A 22473-nucleotide genomic window follows, 5' to 3' on the forward strand; every position below is an offset into this window, starting at 1 on the left:
CAGAAAAAATACAGCTTATCGATTTTTTACCAAATTTTTTCCCCTTTGTGTACAGACGCCTCACAAATTTATCGATCTATCATTTTGTAAAGGAGTAGGCACCGAGGAATAAACTTGTATGTTATATACCGGGTTTCTTAAAATTGAATGATGTTTTGTGTAATTCAGTTAATACATTATCTATTTTTTTACACTTTGGGGATTGATAATATTGATAGAACGTCATACATTTTATTATTTTAACAATGAATTTCTAAACAGTTATTATGAAGCTTAGTTAAAAGAAATCGCTTGACAAAAAATGTAGAAGACGACGAATATATTTGAAAGGCTTTATAAATTAACAGGTTAGGTATCGAGGCTATACTGACAGAATGCATTGAGTCAACAGCCTTCAAATATTTTAATTATTTTTTAATATAGGTGCAAGAAAAAAGTTGATTTCAAATTTTATGGCATGCCATTACTCCGTCAAAGCTTAAAAAAAAATATGGGAGAAATAATGCATTAAAAAAGTCATCGCGTGCGCTTGGCTTTGTTATGCGTAGCTCTACGTCGTTCACTATGGCAAAGACACTTAAAATCCTTTACTGTACATTAGTGCGAAGCAACTTAGAATATGCATCACAAATATGGAATCCTATGTACAATGTGCAGATATCACGCATTGAAAATATTCAAAAAAAATTCGTAAAGTTCATGTGTTTCCGGTTGAGTTTAAATCTGACCAGTATATTCATATATGTAAAAAACATCACCTACTGCCTCTGCAAAAACGTCGTAAAATAGCGGATATAATTTATTTACTTAAAATTGCCTCTGGTTCAATTGACTGTCCTGAAATACTTTGCAAACTTTCTATCAATGTTCCTTCCAAAGTTTTAAGAAATAACCCTCTTCTTCACATACCTCTTGTTTCATCTAATTATAGGCAAAATTCATATTTATGGCGAACTTTTAATAATTTTAATGTACTAAATAAATCATTTAACATAGATTTATTTGAAAATAATCTTAATAACGTGCGGCGTTTGCTTTCAAAATAACTCGTAGTATTTTTTTTCTTTTCTTTTAAATTTACATTTAATTACTATTCATTTTATGTTCGAGAATCTTTTTTAACTTACTGTGATGCTACTTGTGAAAACCTGTAATTGGCTTATTTGTTATTTGTTTTGTTATATAAATATGATATAATTATAGCTGTTGGTTATCCAAATAAATAAAAAAAAAATAATAAAAAAAAAGAATAAAAAATATTTGAATGCGATTTTAAATGACTTTATACATTCTGTCAGTAAAGCGTTGATACACACGTTAAAAAACATCACTATGTTTTCTAAGATACGAGACGGTTGCAATGAGGAAGTTCAGTGTCTTTTTTATTTGTTAAAAGAATATTAAACTAAGCCAAAATTATTATTATTATTATTTTTTTTATATCGTATTTTCAGCGCTATGATTTTTTTAAGTTTCGTATTTTTGAAATAACTCCGCGTGTGATGTCAGAGGTTGTTCTATGACAGTTCTTCCGATTGGTTCGTTTACGGTGACCAAACCGGATATCCTTCAATGCTCTCATATCATTGGATGGTTCATATGAACCAGTGACGTCATTCAAAGTAGTGCGTTTTTAAAAAAAATACACATTTTTTTTGTACATTTTTAAGAAATTTTAATATACAATTTAATGCTTTAATTTTTTCCGCGCGCAAGAAAACATTTTTTGTATCCAATTTCCCGTAGGGCTGAAGTTCCTCATTCACTTTCGATTGATATTTAAAAGTAAAAGAGTTATTTTATGTGTTATCCGATTTCCTCTGGCTACAAACTGAAGTCAAGCTTGCATCTGATTTAAGTTCACATTTCTATTTTTTAGAAATGGTATTTTCGAAAGATGTAAATAAAAAATCAACCTTTAAATTGGACGGATACAAGGCCAAAACAATTACATTTAAATCTTTATAATTCACCTTGTTTAAAAAGTGCTTAATACATTAAAAATATAATCAAAATTATTAAGTAATAAAGCTATGTTACATCACGTTACCCAAATCATTTATATATAACTTTTTTTATGAATATCATAATTCCTTCTACGCACGTAATAGTGCAAAATGTACTGTATTGGCACACTAATCGCAGTGTATCTTGATCATTTTTGTTACATAAAGGTCAGATGGTCAGTTTCACGCTTCAGGTACCAGTCCAGGGATAATAAAATGTTTTATTTTTATTTATTTATTTATACATCAACGGCTCAAAGAATCTTTTACAAAAAATAAATATTTATAGTAGTTTTAGTGAAAGACACCTTTTAAAATAAATGTTGCATGTTAACCATGGAATCGAACCCGAGACCTCTTGCCTGGTAGGTAAACGCGCTGACTACTACATCACGAGGTTGACCTTTAATAATTATACTATATAAAATACAGTTTTATTTATAATTCATTTAGAGTCCTACTCACCTATTCTAAAGAGGACTATAAAACTTGTTTTTGTTTTTTTGTTTTTTTATTATTTGATAACGAAATAGAAAGTTCGGTTTCTCTATTTCATCATAATTGTCTGTATCAACATTAACAATCGTGTTATAGTTTTTTCAAAATCTAATTAGAATATATCTTTATATTTATAAAATTTCTCTGTACGTGTGATGTCACTGAACACCTAAACGGCTTAACCGATTTACGTGCAGTTTTCAGAGAAATATAGATCTTTGCGCTGTGAGTGTTCGTAGATATTAAAATCTTCAATCTTATGTGTAAAAAAGAAATAAAGAGCACAAATGTTTTATTCATCAATCTACCAGGGTTGCATTCGAGGAGAATGCATTTACAAAAAATGGAAAGATGATGTTTTTTGTGTGCAAAAAAAGTTTGTTTTTAAATATTTACAAACAGCATTTATTTTTTGTGGATCTAAATCAGATTCTTTCCTTAAATTCTTTATAATTTTTACCCATTTATTTCTTTTAACTGGATTTTTAGTAAAACTAAAATAATACTAAATTTAATAAATTTTTAAAAACTCGTATTCCCACATAAGTACACCCGTCTGTTGGTGAAAAGACCGGAGTTTGACGTTTGCAAAAAGAATGCCATATTTGAAAAAATATTAATTTTATGTTTTGGAATTCAACCATAAACAAGTACATACTTAAATTTAATATTAGAATATTAACAATTTATAGTTTTGGAATTTAATCACAAGGTTAGGTACCTACTTAAAAGTATTTTTCCAAAGCAAGCCAGCGTTCGGGCAGGACAACGTCTGTCGGGTCAGCTAGTTATTTATATAAAGGGAACTTTAAAACAAACTACTCTAAATTACAAACATTTAATTTATTCCAGTACAATTACTGAGTTGTTTAAGATAGATGATAGAAATCTCCATTTAAAATAATATTCAGAATATTTTCATAAAATAAAAGGTTTCTACAATGCTAAATAAGTTAATCGAGTACAATTAAGATTTTGAGCCACTTTTCGTTCATTGAAAAACCAAAGTACGGCATTAATACAATTTATGTTTTAATTACAAATAATCGTTTTAAATCAATTGTGTCAAAAGGGAAAGTAAATGTATCAAAAAAGCAAAGATTTTGTGACAAAAAAATATTAAAAAGCCCAGGGCAAAAACATCGAACCGGGTTGTGGTCCCGTGGTAGTATTGTGGACTCACGGGACAAAGGTCCGAGGATCAAATCCCACTCTACCACAACTCGATTTCCATTTTTTCGAAATGGTTCATAAATTTGAATATTTGAGTAAAATGATGATGATAAGTTCAATAATAACAATAATGTCATTTGGCTAGTAAATAATGCATAAAATGTATTAAATTCTTCATAAAATGTATAATATTAATATCTTCTATGTATTAATATCTAACGGAACTGGATTTTTATAATTGTATGTATGTGGAAAACTGATTCGGCTTTACCCCAACTTGATTCCATTTTCTAATAGTGAGTTATTTACTTACAGTTGAAAATGGCCCTCAAAATGAAATATTGGGGTAAATCATAAGAACGCAAATATTTATTTTCTTAAAAAAAAAGAACGTTGTTTTCTGGACTTCAAAATAATATTTTTAAACTACTGGTAAAGCCTTGTTAAAGCGCTCCATCCATGCACTCAACAGTTTTTAAGACTGAAGGTATTCTTATTTATTTCGTTCAGATTATATAAAACAATATTTCTTGTCAAAATCAAAATATTTTTAAAATTTCAATTTTCATATTACTTTAAAATTTTAGAATAGCAATTTCAATTTAATTTCTCAACTTCTTTTGTTGTCCTCGTAGGATATTTTCTTTCTTCTTTTTGACCATATTATAGAAATTACAAAAATTGTAGCAAAAACTTTGTTCGTTCACTTGCATATTCCGGTACAAAAAATCCATTAATACTGTGGTATACGAGTATAATGTATAAATTGATCTATTCATTTTCTAACCCTTCTGCAAAAGTATGCAATTACTTGGCATATTTACTTTTGAATAATGTCGACGTTTGCAATATTACGATATCGCGCCATGCCGTTATAAAGTCGATCGACTTTACTGCGTCCCCTTTTATTATTGGTGAATTTACAGATGTGCTTTCACTAGGGTCACCAGACTGAGGAATTTAAATAGTTGTTATTATTTTGGAAGCGTTTAAACATTAAAAAGTTACATATGATAATAAAATTTATGGTGGCTAGCAGACAAAACGCCATATTATAATATTATGGTATTGTGGCATATGGCAAGACATTTTTTTACTGTCGTCTACACTCTACACAACCGACACGACGAAGACGCTCGTTCACTTTTAGCCATACTCCTGTGCCTTGCCGACGCCGACGCCGGCATTGGCGTCGTCGCTGTCCGTTCCTCTGCGGTTCGATCTCTAATAATTAACATAATTCTTATCTTAACTTGTAATATTTATGCAGATTTCTGTTTATATTAATAAACCCGCATAATTAAGTGAGTACGTACTTTTTACTTGATATTTTACACGGTAAATTGTAATTGTTAGGTGGCAATAATTTCTACAATTACATATTGGGCCTTACTTATAAATCGAGTATAAAGTTAAGCTTGAGAAAAGTGTTAGAATAATGATGGTATGACAAAAAGTAATACTTATAAACCTCGTATAGAGTTTAACTCGGTTTAAATCTGGGATAGCGACCATAGAAATTTATACCTGTAGATTATGTGGTAAAACGCTGAAATAAGCACGCGATCTGTCAAAAGCCATATTTTTTGGTAATCAAAATTGATAATTTACCAGTTTTTTTTCAATTTTAAACAATTTCCAAAGTCCTGCGACCTTCTCAGTGCGATTCAAGTAATTTCTAATAATTTGTTTTAATAATATCTGAAATGTGTGGATGTATTTTGATTAATTGTGATAAAAAAAAAACACGAATAAACTTAAAAACTCGTTCTTATTGATAAACTCGTTTTTACCTTCTCTTTTTCCCAATTTTGATTGATTTTTTTAACGGTTTTCTCCATGTTCTCCATTATACTGACAGTGTAGTCTCGATTTTACGCTGAAGTTTGTTTGTTGTTGCTATTAAAGTTACTGCGCACGCGCACATATCAGTGTTGACTGTTTAAAAAAATGAAGCATGAAATAACCTGTGAATTGTTATTCCAGGTAATAAATTCTTTTATAAGTAAGTTTTTTTTTATATCGGCTATTAATAGTTAAACCGGGTTTAGTTATTTCTTAATGTAAACCTGGTTTAAGGAGATCTAATAAGTAAGGGCCATTATGGTAAGCCCGTTTGTCTACCATGCTCGGAGTTCAGTGTCCAATTTTCGACAATTTCGACATGTAACATTTATTTAAGATATGTCTTTTCATTGCAATTTTTCGTAGTCCCTAGAGTTCTCAAATGATCTCTGTGCACCATTGGGTACAGGTAGATGGATAATTTTGGTGAAAATATTCTGATATTTGACGCATTATTATGCATATAAATTAGCCATTGATGTAACTGTAGACAGATAATTAAATTTAAAAAAATAATTTAACAATCTTGAACAAAATACGATAATATCACAAATAACATTCTAAAACGAGACAAAGACCACCGAGACTAATAAATCAGGGACTAAAATTATACAATAAACGACCACTTCAAAGTAAACAAAAAACTCGGACAATCTTAACAAAATATTATTTATTTAATATTTTTTATACATTCAATTACAGCATAACACATGCAATAATTAAACGCATAAACACAGTTTATAGTGACACAACTTAGAACCATCAAGGCCTATAAACTTGCCTCGACTTGCTAATAAATCCGTATTTAGTTGGGTCACAAAACGATGAAAGTTGTAAAAAATATTTGAGTACCAATTCAAAAACACAATTTTAAAAAATAATGCAATGTACAAGGGTATATAAAACATTTAAAAAAAAAAAACCTTGACGTACTTACATATTGTACATTGGTGAAGATCGTTTATGAAATTCTGCATTTATTTCACAATGAGATGGTAAAAAGACATCTTGTTGTGCGAATGTTTCTAAATTTTGTACATCAAAAACAACTGTGTAATTGGAGGTTCTAATTAACTAATCTAACTTATCTAAATCTGCGTTGCAAACTAATCCAGACATCTAACAAAAAAATAAAGCTTCGATAAAAGCGGTACCTGTCTAGATAATGGAGGGTCTAGCTTTGTTCACTAGATTTTAAAGTTTGATTCATGAGATCATGATATCTTGAATGAATTCTTTTCAAGCCTATGTGATCTATTTTGCAATTCCCCATTACGATTGGGCGTCGCGGCCTGTTGCGGAACTTTTACAATTTATAGGAGTGAGGTGATTTTGATTCTCTGAATCTTGTGCGCTCGATATAAACGGATTCGCATTACAGAATCTCAGTCACACATTCCGACTTGTGTCTCATATACTCCCCGACAATCTGCTTTGTTACAAAAAGGGCCTAGGAAATGCAATGCTCTCATCATAGTGACTAGGTACATGATCAATAAACTGTATAACTAACGATAATGAAGGAAAGTGGCCACTTAAACCAGCCAATTACAGGTCATAAGCCCTCTAAATGCCTAGACTTCCATATTCCTTTATTTAAGATATTCTCCATCTCTGTTGTAATTTGTTAATATTAATGACTCCCGAGTGGGTGAAATCCAGTCTTTTGTCTACGATCATTTGGACAAACTCAAATATTTGAATGTATTATTATTTTCTGTTTTTCTTTATATATCCCATGTTTTTCAAACACAAACACATCTCAGAGGCATCTATCATGTTGCGTTTTTTGCCCTTATTGACTATGTTTCCGCTCCATATAAAAAAACATTTAAAAAGAGTCAGTTTCTGACCAACATAATTTTTGTCGCTCATTTAAATATTTAAGATGGCAATGAAACGGCTGACGAAAAGGCTCGAGAGACTACGCTTAAGAACGCACCCCTTGATTTCTCCAATTTCCCGCTCAGCTTTGCCAAAAGAAAAATTAGAAGCAGGACCCTTCAACACTGGAACGGTCGTTATTTAAGTGAAACTACCGGACATATAACTAAAAATATGGAAGGGAGTTATGAAGAATATACCACAACACTTGGGTGTTGTGGTTGATCTGGATCAATTGCGAAAAAATCTTTCTTGAATCTTTTTTCTTGCAACTGGCAGAACCGAACCCGCGACACTAGTTTCATAGTCAGCTGTCTTACCAACTGCACCACGGCGCCTGTCAAACTTGAACCAGCAAATGACAAGGTATAACCCCCGTGCCTAACTTCTATTTTCACCTCTCAGAAATGTTCATCATCTCGATTGAAATATCGGTAAATCTATTTTTGAGACGTTCACAAAAAACACATACCGACCACCGAAAGTTAAATTCAAGAAAATAAAAGATTATAAAATAAATAAAAAATCCCGTTTCTATCGGTGTGTGGTATTTGACGAAAAGCGAAAAGATTCAAATACTGTATTCATGTTTTTATATTCAGCTCAAATGGATAATAGATGACATACATCAACGGACATTGCCTGGCGAGAAGACGCGAGTTAAAAGATAGGCCGAACAAAATATATGGGTACGTAAAAATATTCAAAATTGAATGGATAGCGATGACGTCAAATGTAAACATAATTTACGCTTACATCAGTTATTGGATTGGAGGCAAAAGTTATAATTCAAGTTACTGATTTCTGCTTGATCAATAAATAAAAATTGTCGAATACGAATTATATAGGTACAGACTGGTATCATTAAGTTTTATTTAGCCTTCGAAGAAAATATTCCTGGAAAAATTTGAGAAACGTGTTCGTTTACTTATACGCATGTAAACATAAATATGCTAAAAAGTATGAAAATAAACATAAAGTAAAACTTAACAAAGTGGTGTAATCTTTTGATAGATAGGAAAAAATATAGTAGATATAATATTTTTAAATAAGTATTTTCAAAATTTATAATTTGACTGGAGAATCAGGAAACTAAACACAACTAGTAAATTAATATTTGAGAACAAAACGTTTTCCTCATTTAAATAAAGTAACCACAAACGTATCATATTTTTATTATTATCGACGGTAAAAAGGCTACGCGCAACTATAGACGAAATAGAGTTATATAAATATGTCGCTACCGAATCGTTTAATTAGTCACTCAATTGGATGGCTAGGTTGTTCATTTAATGCCGTTATTCAGTTGAATTGCTAGGCCGTTCGTTGAATGAATTAAGACAGCTCAACGGTCAACGTGACGGCTGATAGAAATTAAATTCTTTGGAAACTTCTGAACCAAAATGCCGCCTGGTTAGGTTAAAAAAGGTTGGATTAAGTTATAAAAAAAACATTTTTTTTATTATATAACTTAACTTAATTTATCTTAACCTGACTTGACTTCATATAACAAAATAGATTACAAAATAAAACTATTATTATCTTTGTTTTCAAATTAAAAGGGCCAAGCGACGCGACGTTTAGCCCTTTCGTTAAACGTTGCTTTCAACATTTTAGCTAAGCGTCCGTTAGTTATTCAATTGAATGCCGGTATGTTATGACAGCTTAGCTGTTCAATTGCGTGGCTGATTTTTGGAAGCAACATATGTCATAAGTGTCATCGTATAAGCCATGAAAATTGAACATAAATATTAGCGTTTTTTCAAGATCCCTCTTGTACGACGCGACGTGCGGATTTATATCACAAAAAATTGTCCCTTTTCACGAATTGTCTTTTAGATTTACATTCAAGTATATTTTTGATATTTATCAAAACATTTATCTTCCCTACGCTGTTTTGAAATTTATTAAAATAAAAAAAAGAAACGCTCTTTTTTCTGCTAAAAATATATTATCGACTCCTGAAAAGTTCACTTAATGTAGCTTCGGTCCCCTTTTCAGTTAAAAATGTTTTATCACCGTTACTTGTGATTTGACATAAATATTAGACCAATGTCAGAAAAATTCATCCAAAATTATATTTATGAATATTAACCTAGAAAAATAACCACAAATAAGATTTTATTAACACCCATATATTGATTAATTATAGAAATAAAAGGCGAGTGATACTTTAATCCACAAATTTGGAATATCCAGTGACAGGTTTCATCGCTTTCGCGACATCTTCGAGACTGGTCGAAAAGAAAAGAAAGATGTCGCAAAAGCGATGAAACCGGTCACTGGATATTTCAAATTTGTGGATTGAAGTATCACTAGTCTTTTATTTCTATAATAAATTACTATGAACTTCCGTTGAGAATTTTCTCTTACAAACTTAAACCATATATTGATTTACCTATATATTGATACTATATTATGCAATGAAGTTTTTTTTGGGAATATTTGAGGCGGCCTCCGTGGTGTAGTGGTCAAGACGCTTGATTTACACACGGAAGGTTCCGGGTTCGATTACCGGTGAGAACACAAAAATTAAATGTGATTTTTCTCAAGCCTGGGTGTTCTGTGATATAATTCACCACTATAATTGGGCCTCCTGGCCTGTTGTGGTGCAAAAAAAGAAAAACTAAAAAAAACATGCAGTATACACGTATAAAAATGTTGGAAAGTAAGGTTAAACGTTTTTAACATTATTTTTGTTAGATATTTTGATGAATGATTACAAATAGTCCCTAACCAAGCATACAAACTTGCCTTTCTTTTGGTGAGGTATTTTTTTTCGTTTTCATAAATATTTGCATAAGTTGTGTTAATGTAATTGTACGTATTATTTTTTTTAATAAAAATGTTTATATCAATATAAAATACACAGTTTCAGAGATTCTAGATTGTTCTATGTATCACATAGCTAAGTAATCCTAAAGATAGATCTTAAGAGCCTGGAACATTTGCGAACCACGCTATTGGTGAGTGAATTATCTACCAAGGGACACTAGCGATCGGCATTGACAGTTTTGCCAGCGAGTAATGCGATTTTCCGACGAATCCCCCCCCTCAGGATACAAGTGAGCGAGGAAGGTTGTTAGCTACTCCCGACGAGCTTCGTATTCGCTTCATGTCGGCTTTCTCTCTCGTTCAAACTTTGTTTCAACTAGTAAAACTCAACTCGATGGCACATACTTTAAACTTTATACATTATGTGAAAGGTTTACAAACAGCAATCTAGACTTGTTCAACTAATTTTTGAAACATGAAACATTGTGTCGTTCGGTGGTCTGTTTTTTTTACTCTGACGAGTTTATTCATTTGGTAAAGTTATATTTTGAGATAATTTGTTTTCACATGGTTCAAAATATTTTTATCATTTCTTTTTTGTTTCGGCCTTTATTTTATAGTCAAATATCTATTTTTTTTGTTTTTATTTTATTTAAATCTTAAAGTAGGGCACACATATCATACATATTGTTATGTGTGTTCTAATAATAACATTGCAAATATATTTAATTTATAAATTGTTTATCACATATGTCTTGACCATTATTTTAAATTTTGATATGTTTTTTTCTTCATAAATATTTTTTTTCCATTTCGTAATATTTTTTAATTGCTTTAAATAAAATCGAATTTTGTGACTTTGCCTTTTTCCTAAATGGAAGTCTAATTTTGTTCTTTTCACTAGTATTGTGATCGTGTTCATGCTGGTTCCGATCAATTTTTTTCCAAAATTCTGTTTTTTTATTAGAGTTTATAATTTTATGAACAAATATCATTGTATTGTAAAATATTCTTTGTTTATATGTTAATAATTTCATTTCATTTACCATTTCATTTTATTTGCTTTAATCTTATCGCAAAACAAATACTTCGGTTAACAGAATTTTCCTCGTTGTTTTAATTATTTCTCCGTCGTTATAATGAAATTTAAGTCCCGAATTTTGTAAAACAAGTGATAATATTGTAACCATACAACTACATTTTTTGTAATAACAGCAATATTAAGAACAAATTGGGAATAACTCATTGTTATTAATTTTTTTTTCGAAATATCTCATATAATTCATTCGGTTGTGTTACTTTTTTCAGTTAGTCATTTCATTACCAATTATTTATTTATTTACTTTGCATCTTGAAATAGGTCACACATTAACATATTCTTATGTATGCTCTAATAATAACAATGAACATAGTATATATATAAAAATTTACACATATTTCTAAACCTTCAGTAAATATGACATGTATTACCCATCTAACTTATACTTGTAACTTGTCAATCATTATTCAAAACACAAGTGGAATATTAATAATTATTTCTTTACTCATAAAACAAATACGATATTTTTTCGTAACCTTCAAAAACACATTGTTTTCTGTAATCCGACAGACTATTCGATAATATTATTTCACTAACGTATATTAATAATCTGAGTTGTCATGTACTGCTCTATTAAATCCCGTATTGTGCATGCAAATGCATAATTACCATAATTTAAAAATATGTTCTATTCGAGGGAGAATCCATTGTAACTATTCATAAGAGATATCTGTGAATGAGATTTGATATCGATTCGAAGCATAGGACGTTTACCGTGTCCAATCAATCCGTTGGTGGCATATACACAAAAGGAATATATTGCATACAAACAATCGAAGGATATATTCGTTAGATATGCTTCCATATATAACGAATATAAGCACAAGAGTAAGTAGTATTGGCCTGTATCTTCGACAAAATCTAATTTTAGTAAAGTACATAATATAACGAAAGAATACAGGCCAGAACAAAGTGTAATGATAAGTCTGGTACAGTGGGCCCCAAAACACAATTTCAATTCCTTTGTAAGTTTTCTTTCATAAAAAATATGTATTACATATATTATATTATATTTTATACTTAACAGTTTCAAACAACAAACTATATTATATTCACAAACAATTGACTGATACAAACGTAACAAAAATTCATTTTTCCCAGCTGTATGAAACAGTACTTGACGATTTTCTTGTTATATTACTTTGAAATATTTTATTATTTTATTTGATTTTCACATTCATTCTTAAATTGTTTAAACTTTCTACTGAAAATGTTGTAAAATTTTTTGGTTTGATTTTTTTTATAAATCATTTTTCAAAGGTCATTTTTGTAAATTTTTTTTGCCAAATATGTTAATATTATAATTTTTTTGTAAAGGGAAATTTGCCGTTTATGTTATAAAAATAAATAAATAAAATATCTAGATTTGGTTACGCAACGAGATAACTAAAACAAAGCTTCTATTCAAAATATCTACAGTCAAATTAAAAAAATATATATGAATATTTTTTCAAAAAGGCAAATGCAAAAACCAAAATTCCATTTTGTCAAAAAGGGGTTTTTTCGTTTTAGATATTATTTTTATTTCGTTTTGAAACTAATCAAATGACAGATTGAGTTAATCAAACATTTAAGTGTAATAGGTTATTTTAGATAATTTCGGAAGGATTTTATTATTAAAAATATGTATTGACTTGACTTACCATATTAACTTCAGAAATAGCATCAAAACTTGCAATAGTCAGGTCCATTCCAACAAAAAGTGGTTCACCTGTAATAAAAATTATGTGAGTACATTAAAATTAGCCTTCGATACTTAGTGACATAATAAACAGTAATATACATTTCTGCTCGGCTCAGAACTAATTTTTTTTTGAAAATACATATTTATATGAAAACGAATTTATTTTATTTGTTTATTTTACAGAAACAAACAGTCGACAATGATAAAATAACATTAAAAAGACACGGTTTAAGGACAGACCAGCGAAGTTTCTAAATAAAAATCACACATATTAAATTGTGGTACAACAAAAGGGTGTGTTTATGTGTATTTTGATGAGAGTAAGTGTATGGGTGTGAGGGTGTTTATTTGTGTGGGAGTAAGAATTCAGGTGTGTGTAAGTGTAAACATCATTAAATAGCAAGTGGGGTCGTATCGCAGCCAGAAATAATGAGTCTTAACTTATTTGTAAATAAATTAAAGGTATTGTTAAATATATCAATAGATGAAGAAAAAGCAAAAACGATAGAATTTTTTTTTCTTTTATTTTATTTGAAATGGCTTACTTGTATTTTTTTCCCTGAAAATACCCTAACCATAACAGGTTGCAAGAATGTATACAACGGTAGTAAAAAATTTATTTTCCGGTTAAAAAATAAAATGTCGTGTATTTTCTGTAGACGCTTTTTTTATTCACATTTGAGTCTGAAAATCGCGAAGTAAATATATCAAGCGTAAAATGTTCAAAGAAAGCTTCTGCCATTTTGAATATTTGCGTTTTTAGTATAAACTTCATTCATGGTCTGAAACCATTAGATTTGATTATTCAACTGTAGAAATATAAAACCCAAAATAATATAAGCCAAACGCTTAATCTATATGATTTATTTCGTTTCTTAATCTATTAATTTTTAGTTTATATTTACTCTGAATAATTACGGATGTAAAACAGAATATCAAAACAAGTTTTTATTCGCTGAAACTGAATAGAGAGAATTTTACTATAACAGTCATACCTGAGTCTATATTAATGACAAGTTGAAAATAATGTGTCTTGTCCTGTTTTTTAACAAACTAAGTTGAAAATAGAGGCATCAGTTTCAGATAAAAAGCTCGCGATCCACACAAGTCTCGAACAGTAAAAGAATTGTTCTACACATATTATAATGTACCTACATTGTAAGGCTCATTTCTTATTGAAAATTCACATCACATCTCGATGTAAATAAATGTACCCAAAGCTCCCACAATACAAATAAATATATGGTATAAGATTGTTTTTAAGTTTGTTCCAAATGTAATCATATTTTTTTTTATTACAAACTGCCTATTGTTAACAAAAAAAATATTAAAGAACCAAAGCGTGATTAAGCTGAATTATATCGTCACTGGTATTTACAATAAATAAAGTTTATTTTTTAACTTGCTACTAACAAAGGTATTGTTTTAGTATTTCTTTAAGAAACCCAATTATTTTCATAATCCTTATGGACTTCATCCTAAGGAAGTCAATCCCACTAGATTGAGGAATATCTATCTCCCCCTCCCAAAAACTCTGCGACGTAGAGTATGCCGATGATGCGGTTATAATTGACGATTCAGTCGGGGGTCTTCAGGTCACCGTAGATAAGCTTAACAGGAACTCCGCATGCATGGGTTTAAAACTCAATATTGCAAAAACTTATGTTTTTTGTAATATTTGGTGCCTTGTTGCTCAAAATCTCTGGACTGTGTCAAACAAAATCATTGAAAGTCTCGAAAGTTTCAAATACCTGGGAGTATATCTTTTAGAAAAAGGCACCTTTCACAAATAACTGGGAGTGCGGCTAGGAATAACAGGCGCCTCATTAAACAGTATGAAGGCTGTCTAGAGATCGGATATTTACACAGTGAAAACCAAATGCCACCCAAATAACGCCTGCATTACACCTATTCTTCTCTATGGACGCGAATCGGGGCAGATTTTATATTTTCTTTGCCACTATTTTATAGAGGGTAGATGTCAATTAAAAAACTTGTATATTTAAGTATTGTATACACAAATGCGTTGTAATGTTTTTTATTACTATTTGTTATCAAAGACGTCGGCCTCCGTGGTGCTGTGGTCAAGACGCTTGATTCACAGACGGAAGATTCCGGGTTCGATTCCCGGTGAGAAAGCTAAAATTTAATGTGATTTTTCTCAAGCCTGGGTGTTCTGTATTGTAATTCACCACTGTAGTTGGTCCTTCTGGCCTGTTGTGGTGCCAAAAAAAGAGGTCAAATGGTTCATTATAATGCCACAAAATAGCTTAATTATTACTTAGTAATATTACGATTTATGACATTGGCCGTTTCAGATCCAAGCCACAGAATTATCAATAAAGTAATCATTAGGAATAACGGCGAGACAACGTAATATATTATTATACATGTACGTAACAGGTATTATAAGAAACCTCGTTTGAATTTTTTTTTATTTAAATTGAGCACAAAACGCTCGTCCAACATTACAAAACGATTCTAGACGTACTAAGTATTTTCTAGAATGGAAGGTACATAATTATTGTCAACTATCATACTTCTTCGTCATCATCTTGCTCAATGCTGAGCGTCGTGGTCTGGTCGTGGAGTATCAGGCACTAGGTGCATGATACTCCTTCATTCTCTCCGATCCTGGGTCAAATTGATGGTGGCGTTTAACGAGGACCCCATTTAGTAGAAGACCGTCTTCTTGATTGCTTACCCGTGACTGTCCCTGTTAGCACCAGTTTTTCGAGACTCTTCTCCATCTTTCTTGCAATATTATCGCACAAAATAAAAACTAAATTACTACAAATGAATAAATGTGGAGGAACGGTGATGCGATGGATTAAAAGCATATTGAGTTAAAAGCATGCGAAAGTTTTCTCTTACCCCCGAAGTTTGGGCGTAATCTAATATCGTAACCTTCAAGGATGCGGGAGATTGTCTGTGTGACATTTTCCAGGCGATCAGAAACGAGCGTCCTTTGAGCTGAGCTGAAAAAAATACATTCATTTAGTCAAAAATGCACACGCTTATTCAGCTTACATAGCTACAACAAAGAAAGTACAACGTTGAATTTAAAATCAATAATATGTTATTATTTAGAGCAGCGGCTACCAATTATTTTAGGTTATATAGGCCGCGGTTTTTGTATACGTTTTTGGCTATATGTTATCCCCGATTGGGAAATGTACCCTTTTTAAACAATTTAATTTATTTTTATTGTATGTCAATATTTTATTTTAAATCAATAAGGGTCTATGAAATACTGCCGAGAAAAACCTTTTTTAAAACTTATAAGACATGAAAAATATTTTTTAATTTATAATTTTTAATTCCCGCCAAAACGGTCCATTGCATTGTCATGCCCCTAATACGCCAAGATTCGGTTAAATTTTGAACTTTGTTTGTAACAGTTTTAATTTAAATAGAACATCTTCACTAATCTTGACATCACAATTATCAAGGTCTAACATATTGCGTTTTTGCAGGGACATATTATTTGAAGTTATGTATGAAAACATTTTTTCACAATATCGATATTGATTTTGAAAATACAATTAATTTTTTTCAATCTAATTTACATATTTTAAACGGTAATAATAGTATGTGATATTTCCCTACTGATCAATTTTTTTTTTGGTGGAACCCCATTTCAACAGTAAAAAGTAAATTGACAAATATACATGTTTTAATGTTTTACTTGAAAAGAAAGACTGTTTTTAATTAAAAATCTTTTCTGCACGTACTTAACGTGAAGAACGAATTTTTTCCATATTTTTACTTATGTTCTAACTCACTTTCCGCGGAAACCCAGGGTTCCGCGGAACATTTTTTAGAAACCGCTGATTTAGAATACACTACAAAATGTGATATGTGATATCTGATGGCAAACCAAGAATACAGTTCTGTGTGTAAATAGAAGATTTATTTTGACTTGATGGGCTAATTAATCCATAAAAGGGGAATCAAGTTGATTTAAAAAGTCCGCCTTATATTGCAGTGGTTGTCACGTTCGCCTATCATGCTTGAGTTTCCGGGCTTAATTTCTGTCAGAAAGACGTTTTAGCGCAGTACTTCACTGGAATATGTCATTATCTTTATATGTATAATTCATCTGTACGTGTGATGTCACTAAACTCCTCCTAAACGGCTTAACCGATTTGCGTGCAGTTTTCAGCAAAATGTAGATCTTCGCGCTGCGCGTGTGAGTAGATATTAAATTTTTCAATCGAATACGTAAAAAAAAGTTAGAAGCATAAATATTTTTTTTATCGACCTACCAGGGTTGCATTTGACGAGAATGCATGTACAAAAAAATGGAAGGATGTTGTTTTTTTGTGTTTGAAAAAAGGTTGTTTTTGAATGTTTACAAACAACTTTCGCTTTTTATGGATCCCAATAAGATTATTTCCTTACATTCCAATATACATTTAATATATACATACATTTACAGATACATTTTTGAAAATCGTATTCACGAATAAAGTGCACCCCTGTTGGTAAGAAGAGCCGAGTTTGACATTAGCAAAAGGTTTATATAAATGAGAATAAATTATTTTATGTTTTGAAATTCAACCATAAACAAGTACCTAGGTACCTACTTAAATTCAATATTTAAATATAAATTATTTTTAATTTTGGAATTAAATCATAAACGAGTACCTAGGTACCTAAGTTGATAAGTATCAGTAAAAAGTATTTTTCCAAGCTAATAGCAGGCGAGCCAACTTTCAAACAGGACAACGTCTGTTGGTTCCGCTAGTATTTATATAATTAACTTTCCACCTCGTGGCGTAATGATCATCGCGTATCCCTACCATGCAAGAAATATCTGGTTCGATTCCTGACATTATTGCCATGAAATATTTATTTAAAAATGTGTTTTTACTTCGAATACTTCATAGTCTGTGTCCCATAAATATCTTTAGTTTGAATCCTGGATAGTGCGTTTTTTTAAAAGAAGGGAAATTTTGAAAGTTTGGGATTAACGAAATATTATCAGGAAAAAAAATATAAACACTTTTGGCCCCATAAAATATGCATGTCTCTGTGCTAGCCTCGTTTTACAATGGGTTATTATTAGCACGCGGTTCTTTCTTAGACTTGGTCTATTTGAATTACTTGTATATAAATTTTGGTTCTTAAATATATATTTTAAACGTTGAAAACAATATGTTTGTCTTATTTCCAAAAGTTCAGCTTCTCGGAACAATTGGAAAGAGGGAAAAGTGCGATTTTTAGAAGCATTATTTTGAAGATAAATTTTTGAACAGTTTCAAATGGTTTAATGTGATTATTAAAAGCTCCCCCCATCCAATTATTCCATAGTAAAACTATGACTGTACAAGTGCATAATATACTATTTTAATAGTATTTAGCTGGGCGTAAATACTAAACCGTTTGAACACAGATTAAATATCTCAGTTTGTTAATAATTACTTCATTGCATGATTATATAATTTATCTTTCTTTGACATATACACCGCAAGACAAAAAAAATTACGAGTTTACCTGCTACCGCGCCCCTTGACTTTACTGAACCCTTTTTCTAAGAAATCCTTTATCGATACCTCTTTCTTTTGTTTAATAAATTAAGGACACTATGTGTCACCTTTCTACAATATTTACATTTTAAAATGTCTCAACAGTCTTGTTTTACCCGCGTTTGAGTGAACATAACACAACAATCATGGAAAGTGCAAAGCAAATGTCGATTGCGATAAAATCCAAAATAATCACATTGTCGCAAGAAAACATATCTAATTGTGAAATATCTCGTCGAGTTGGGTATTCAGAAGGTGCAGTGAGGTTTTTATTTAAAAAAATCCAAGAAACTGGATCCATAGAACGGAAAAAAGGAAGCGGACGGGGGCGCGTGACATCTGCCCGAGATGATCGCTTAATAAAAAAAATTGTTATGCGCGATCGATTTTTAACGGCACCTGAAATACACGCAGAGGTGCAGTCTACCAGCACATCAACATTTTCAGTAAAAACAGTGTCCAGGCGGCTGTTGGAGCATGGTTTCCAAGCACGGAGTCCCGCAAAGAAACCATTACTCACGGACAAAATGAAGAAGGCTAGACTGGATTGGGCGAAAGAGCACCAGAATTGGACCTTGGAGGATTGGCAAAATGTTGTTTTCTCTGATGAATCAAAATTCAACCTTTTTGGTCCAGACGGCAGAAAGATAGTTCGACGAAAACGTGGGGAAAGATATCATCCGTCGTGCGTCACTCGAACCGTTAAACATTCACCCTAAGTGATGATTTGGGGGTGCATGACAGCATACGGTTTAGGACCTCTAAATTTTGTACAGGGTACGATGAATGCCATTCAGTACAAAAAAGTGTTAAAAAAACATATTATTCCAACAATCGAGGACATTACGCAGTATACCGCGGACCCAATTTTTCAGGACGATTCTGCGCCGTGCCATAGAGCCCGCACTGTGAGTACAAATATATATATTTTTAAATGCATTTTGTGACCACATGATAAATAATTTATTGTTTTTTTATAGATCAATGAATTCAAGGAGAAAATTGGCTTAAAATCGTTGACGTGGCTCGGGAATAGCCCTGATTTGAACCCGATAGAAAATTTATGGGCGATTATGAAAAAAAAAGTCGGGAAAAAAAAATCAAAAAACATTGAGGAATTAAAAAAAAACTTAATTCAAGTTTGGGAAGAAGAAATAACATCAGAAATTTTAGATTCGCTTTACGCTTCTCTAAATAATAGAATTTTACATGTTATAAAAAATAAAGGTGAATTCACTAAGTACTAAATATTTTTAAATGTTATAAATATGTTTAAATGTAAAATACTTTAATTTAAAATAAAGCGATAAGAACCTACTTCTTAAATATGAATTAAAAAATAACATGTCTTTTATTATTCCATCACAAACACTCGACCATAAATGAACCGTTATGGGTCTCTAAGGTTCGGGTAATCTGATACCTGATATATAATGGCAATTTCTAAGTACAATTCATGAGTAAGATTTTTTATTTTAACCTTGAAATAACGAGTAGTCATCACATATGTCAAACAATATAAAAAAAACTAATTAAATATCAAGAATAATTCATTATATGTCAATTTTAGTTTTTTTTGAGAACTCGTAAATTTATTTGTCTTGCGGTGTATAAGGGCGTCAGAAGAGTTAAGCAATCACTCAAAAGTAATTATGTTTATAATCTGATGTTGGTTAATTTATATTAAATACCATAATGGTACTGGATTTTCGTAACTAGATTAGACAGCCTCCGTGGTGTAGTGGTTAAGACACTTGACTCACGTACAGAAGGTTCCGGGTTCGATTCCCGGTGAGAACACAAAAATTTAAATGTGATTTTTCTCAAGCCTGGGTGCTCTGTGATGTAATTCACCACTGTAATTAGGCCTCCTGGCTTGTTGTGATTTAAAAAAAAAATTAAAAAATGTAGACAAGTTAATTTACATGCCAAACTCACATCGAAAGGGGTAATGAAAGCAGCTGAGTTCAACAAAACTCGCGGTTTAAAAATTAAAAATAAATAAATAAAGTTATTATGTTCTGGAGGAAGTGCTTTCACTGTACGATTTCATTGTCCCTGGACTGGCACCTAAAGCGCAAGACCAATCACCTTAACTCCAAAGTAACAAAAATGATCGAGATACTTTGCAATTAATTAATTTTTTCGTCCTAGCTTCAATTTTATATAATTACCTCTGTGTTTATGATGCATTTATTTACCCACATTTACATTTCAAAGGACAAAAATCATGAATTGATATATTCAACTAAATTAAGTAATAGCAATAAAAATATCAGCATGCTGAAGAATTCAAACTAATCACAATATAATAAAAGATAAAGAAAAAAAACAGTATTTATAAATTTATAAAAAATTACTTAAATTAAATTTACTAAAATGGTAATAAATTAACTATGTATTCATGGTTATTTATTAGATTTTTTTAATGATCACAAAATAAAAATAATTGTTAACACTATTATCGTGCTATGTGTTATGTTTTAAAGAGGATAAATCGATGGTCTGGAAGACAAAGGTGCTAATTACAGAATTATCAATTTTTCGAGGAAGCAGTTTAAAGTTGGATAGTTGCTTTTTTGTTTTTGTTTTAACGTCACTTATTATGAATTTGAAATAGCGATTTGGGAAGAGATAAAAAATAGAGTTCTACTGAGTGTAAATGCTACGGCATGCTCATTTAATACATGTAAAGTTAAAATATCCTCCAAACTATTTTCTTTTGTACTTAGCACGTTTGGTTTCTAGACCACCGAAATAATTAAAATAAAATATTAAATAAAACATTTCTTTACCTCACAATCTTCAAACTACAGAAAAACACAGCCAGAAACCAGGTGAAAGCAGAAATGGTTAATCTGTGAAGTGGTTTTCGTCTCTTCATGGCTAAATGCTTTTTTCCTTTCTCCAAAACTACTTCATTTGCTCGCAAATTCCTAAGATCATTCGCGTTGTTACAAAGTCACCGATATTTTGATGCAATATTTCTAGGTCGAGAATATTCCGAAGAAAAATTATATATTTTTTTACCGGTCCTAAAACCTTTTAAAACACCGGTTTGTTTTTCATCCATTATGATAAAATAGTTTAATCTTCCGTCGAAATTAAACCCTAATTCATTTTAAAAATAAGGATTGAATTAGTCGTGTAAAACTGTTTGATTTATTATCGAAATATATTTTAATTAACTGACAATTTTATTTAAAAAATAAAATATTATTGTACATTTTAGTCACCATTTTCACAAATTTAATGTTTATTGGGTTTATTCTTATTTAATTGTTTATTAATCTTGTTTTCAAGTACAAAGAAAAGTACTTATGCACAAATATAGGTTAATACTAATTAAGTTCACCCCGATAAAATATTTTTATTTAAAGGAACAAACAGCTCCCTGAGACTTTTAGCACACAAGACTAAGCGTCAGGATCACAACCAATGGCTATCATTTCAAATAGGCACCACAAAACTAATAGAATTTATAGGAATTGCTGTCGTTAAACGAAAACCTCTGCCTTTAAAGGAGCAGAAAATTGTTCCGAAACGCTCAGTATGATGTTTTTAGAGCATTGAAAGTGCGCATGCGCCGTGGATGCGGGAAAAATCGAGAGCGAACATCCCTTAACCGTGATAGGCGGAAATTCGGAGCTCTGGCGGAAAATTGACCAACTAATGATTGAACGTCGGTAAAATAGAAACTTATCGGGGTTCGGAATCAAACCAAGGTGTAAAAATGACAATTTTGTAATTAAAACTCATTTTTTGTACTTAGGAACTTCTCTGTTAGTAGTAATAAAATGTCACCAATATTTTGAGTAAGACCAAATGTTTTAGACTATGACTGGATTTACCCCCTAGGAAGCCAATAATATTAAAATATTACCACAAAGATGGAGAACATTTTCGAGAAAGAATTGTGAAAGGGCTTTTCACATGTAAAATGTAATATGTTCTTTAACTTTGCAAAAATGAAAAGGT

The 22473-nt window shown here is 31.0% G+C and overlaps 1 protein-coding gene across 1 annotated transcript in view; it reads right to left on the bottom strand.

The window, feature by feature from the left end:
* The window catches only part of Lcch3 (Ligand-gated chloride channel homolog 3), a 40172-nt gene extending 18170 nt beyond the window's left edge, over positions 1 to 22002 (bottom strand). The window contains exons 1-3 of the mRNA XM_088226929.1: positions 21291 to 22002; positions 15839 to 15942; positions 12924 to 12991 (exon numbers count right to left, since the gene is read on the bottom strand). Of these exons, the coding sequence (XP_088083055.1) occupies positions 12924 to 12991; positions 15839 to 15942; positions 21291 to 21379 (261 nt within the window). The 5' untranslated portion in view covers positions 21380 to 22002. The remainder of the gene's footprint in view (positions 1 to 12923; positions 12992 to 15838; positions 15943 to 21290) is intronic.
* Between the last annotated feature and the right edge of the window lie 471 nt (positions 22003 to 22473).

This window comes from Micrasema longulum, unplaced genomic scaffold (assembly GCF_059751315.1).
Source record: "Micrasema longulum isolate JH-2025_06_02 unplaced genomic scaffold, ASM5975131v1 h1tg000480l, whole genome shotgun sequence".
Classification (NCBI taxonomy): Eukaryota; Metazoa; Arthropoda; class Insecta; order Trichoptera; family Brachycentridae; genus Micrasema; species Micrasema longulum.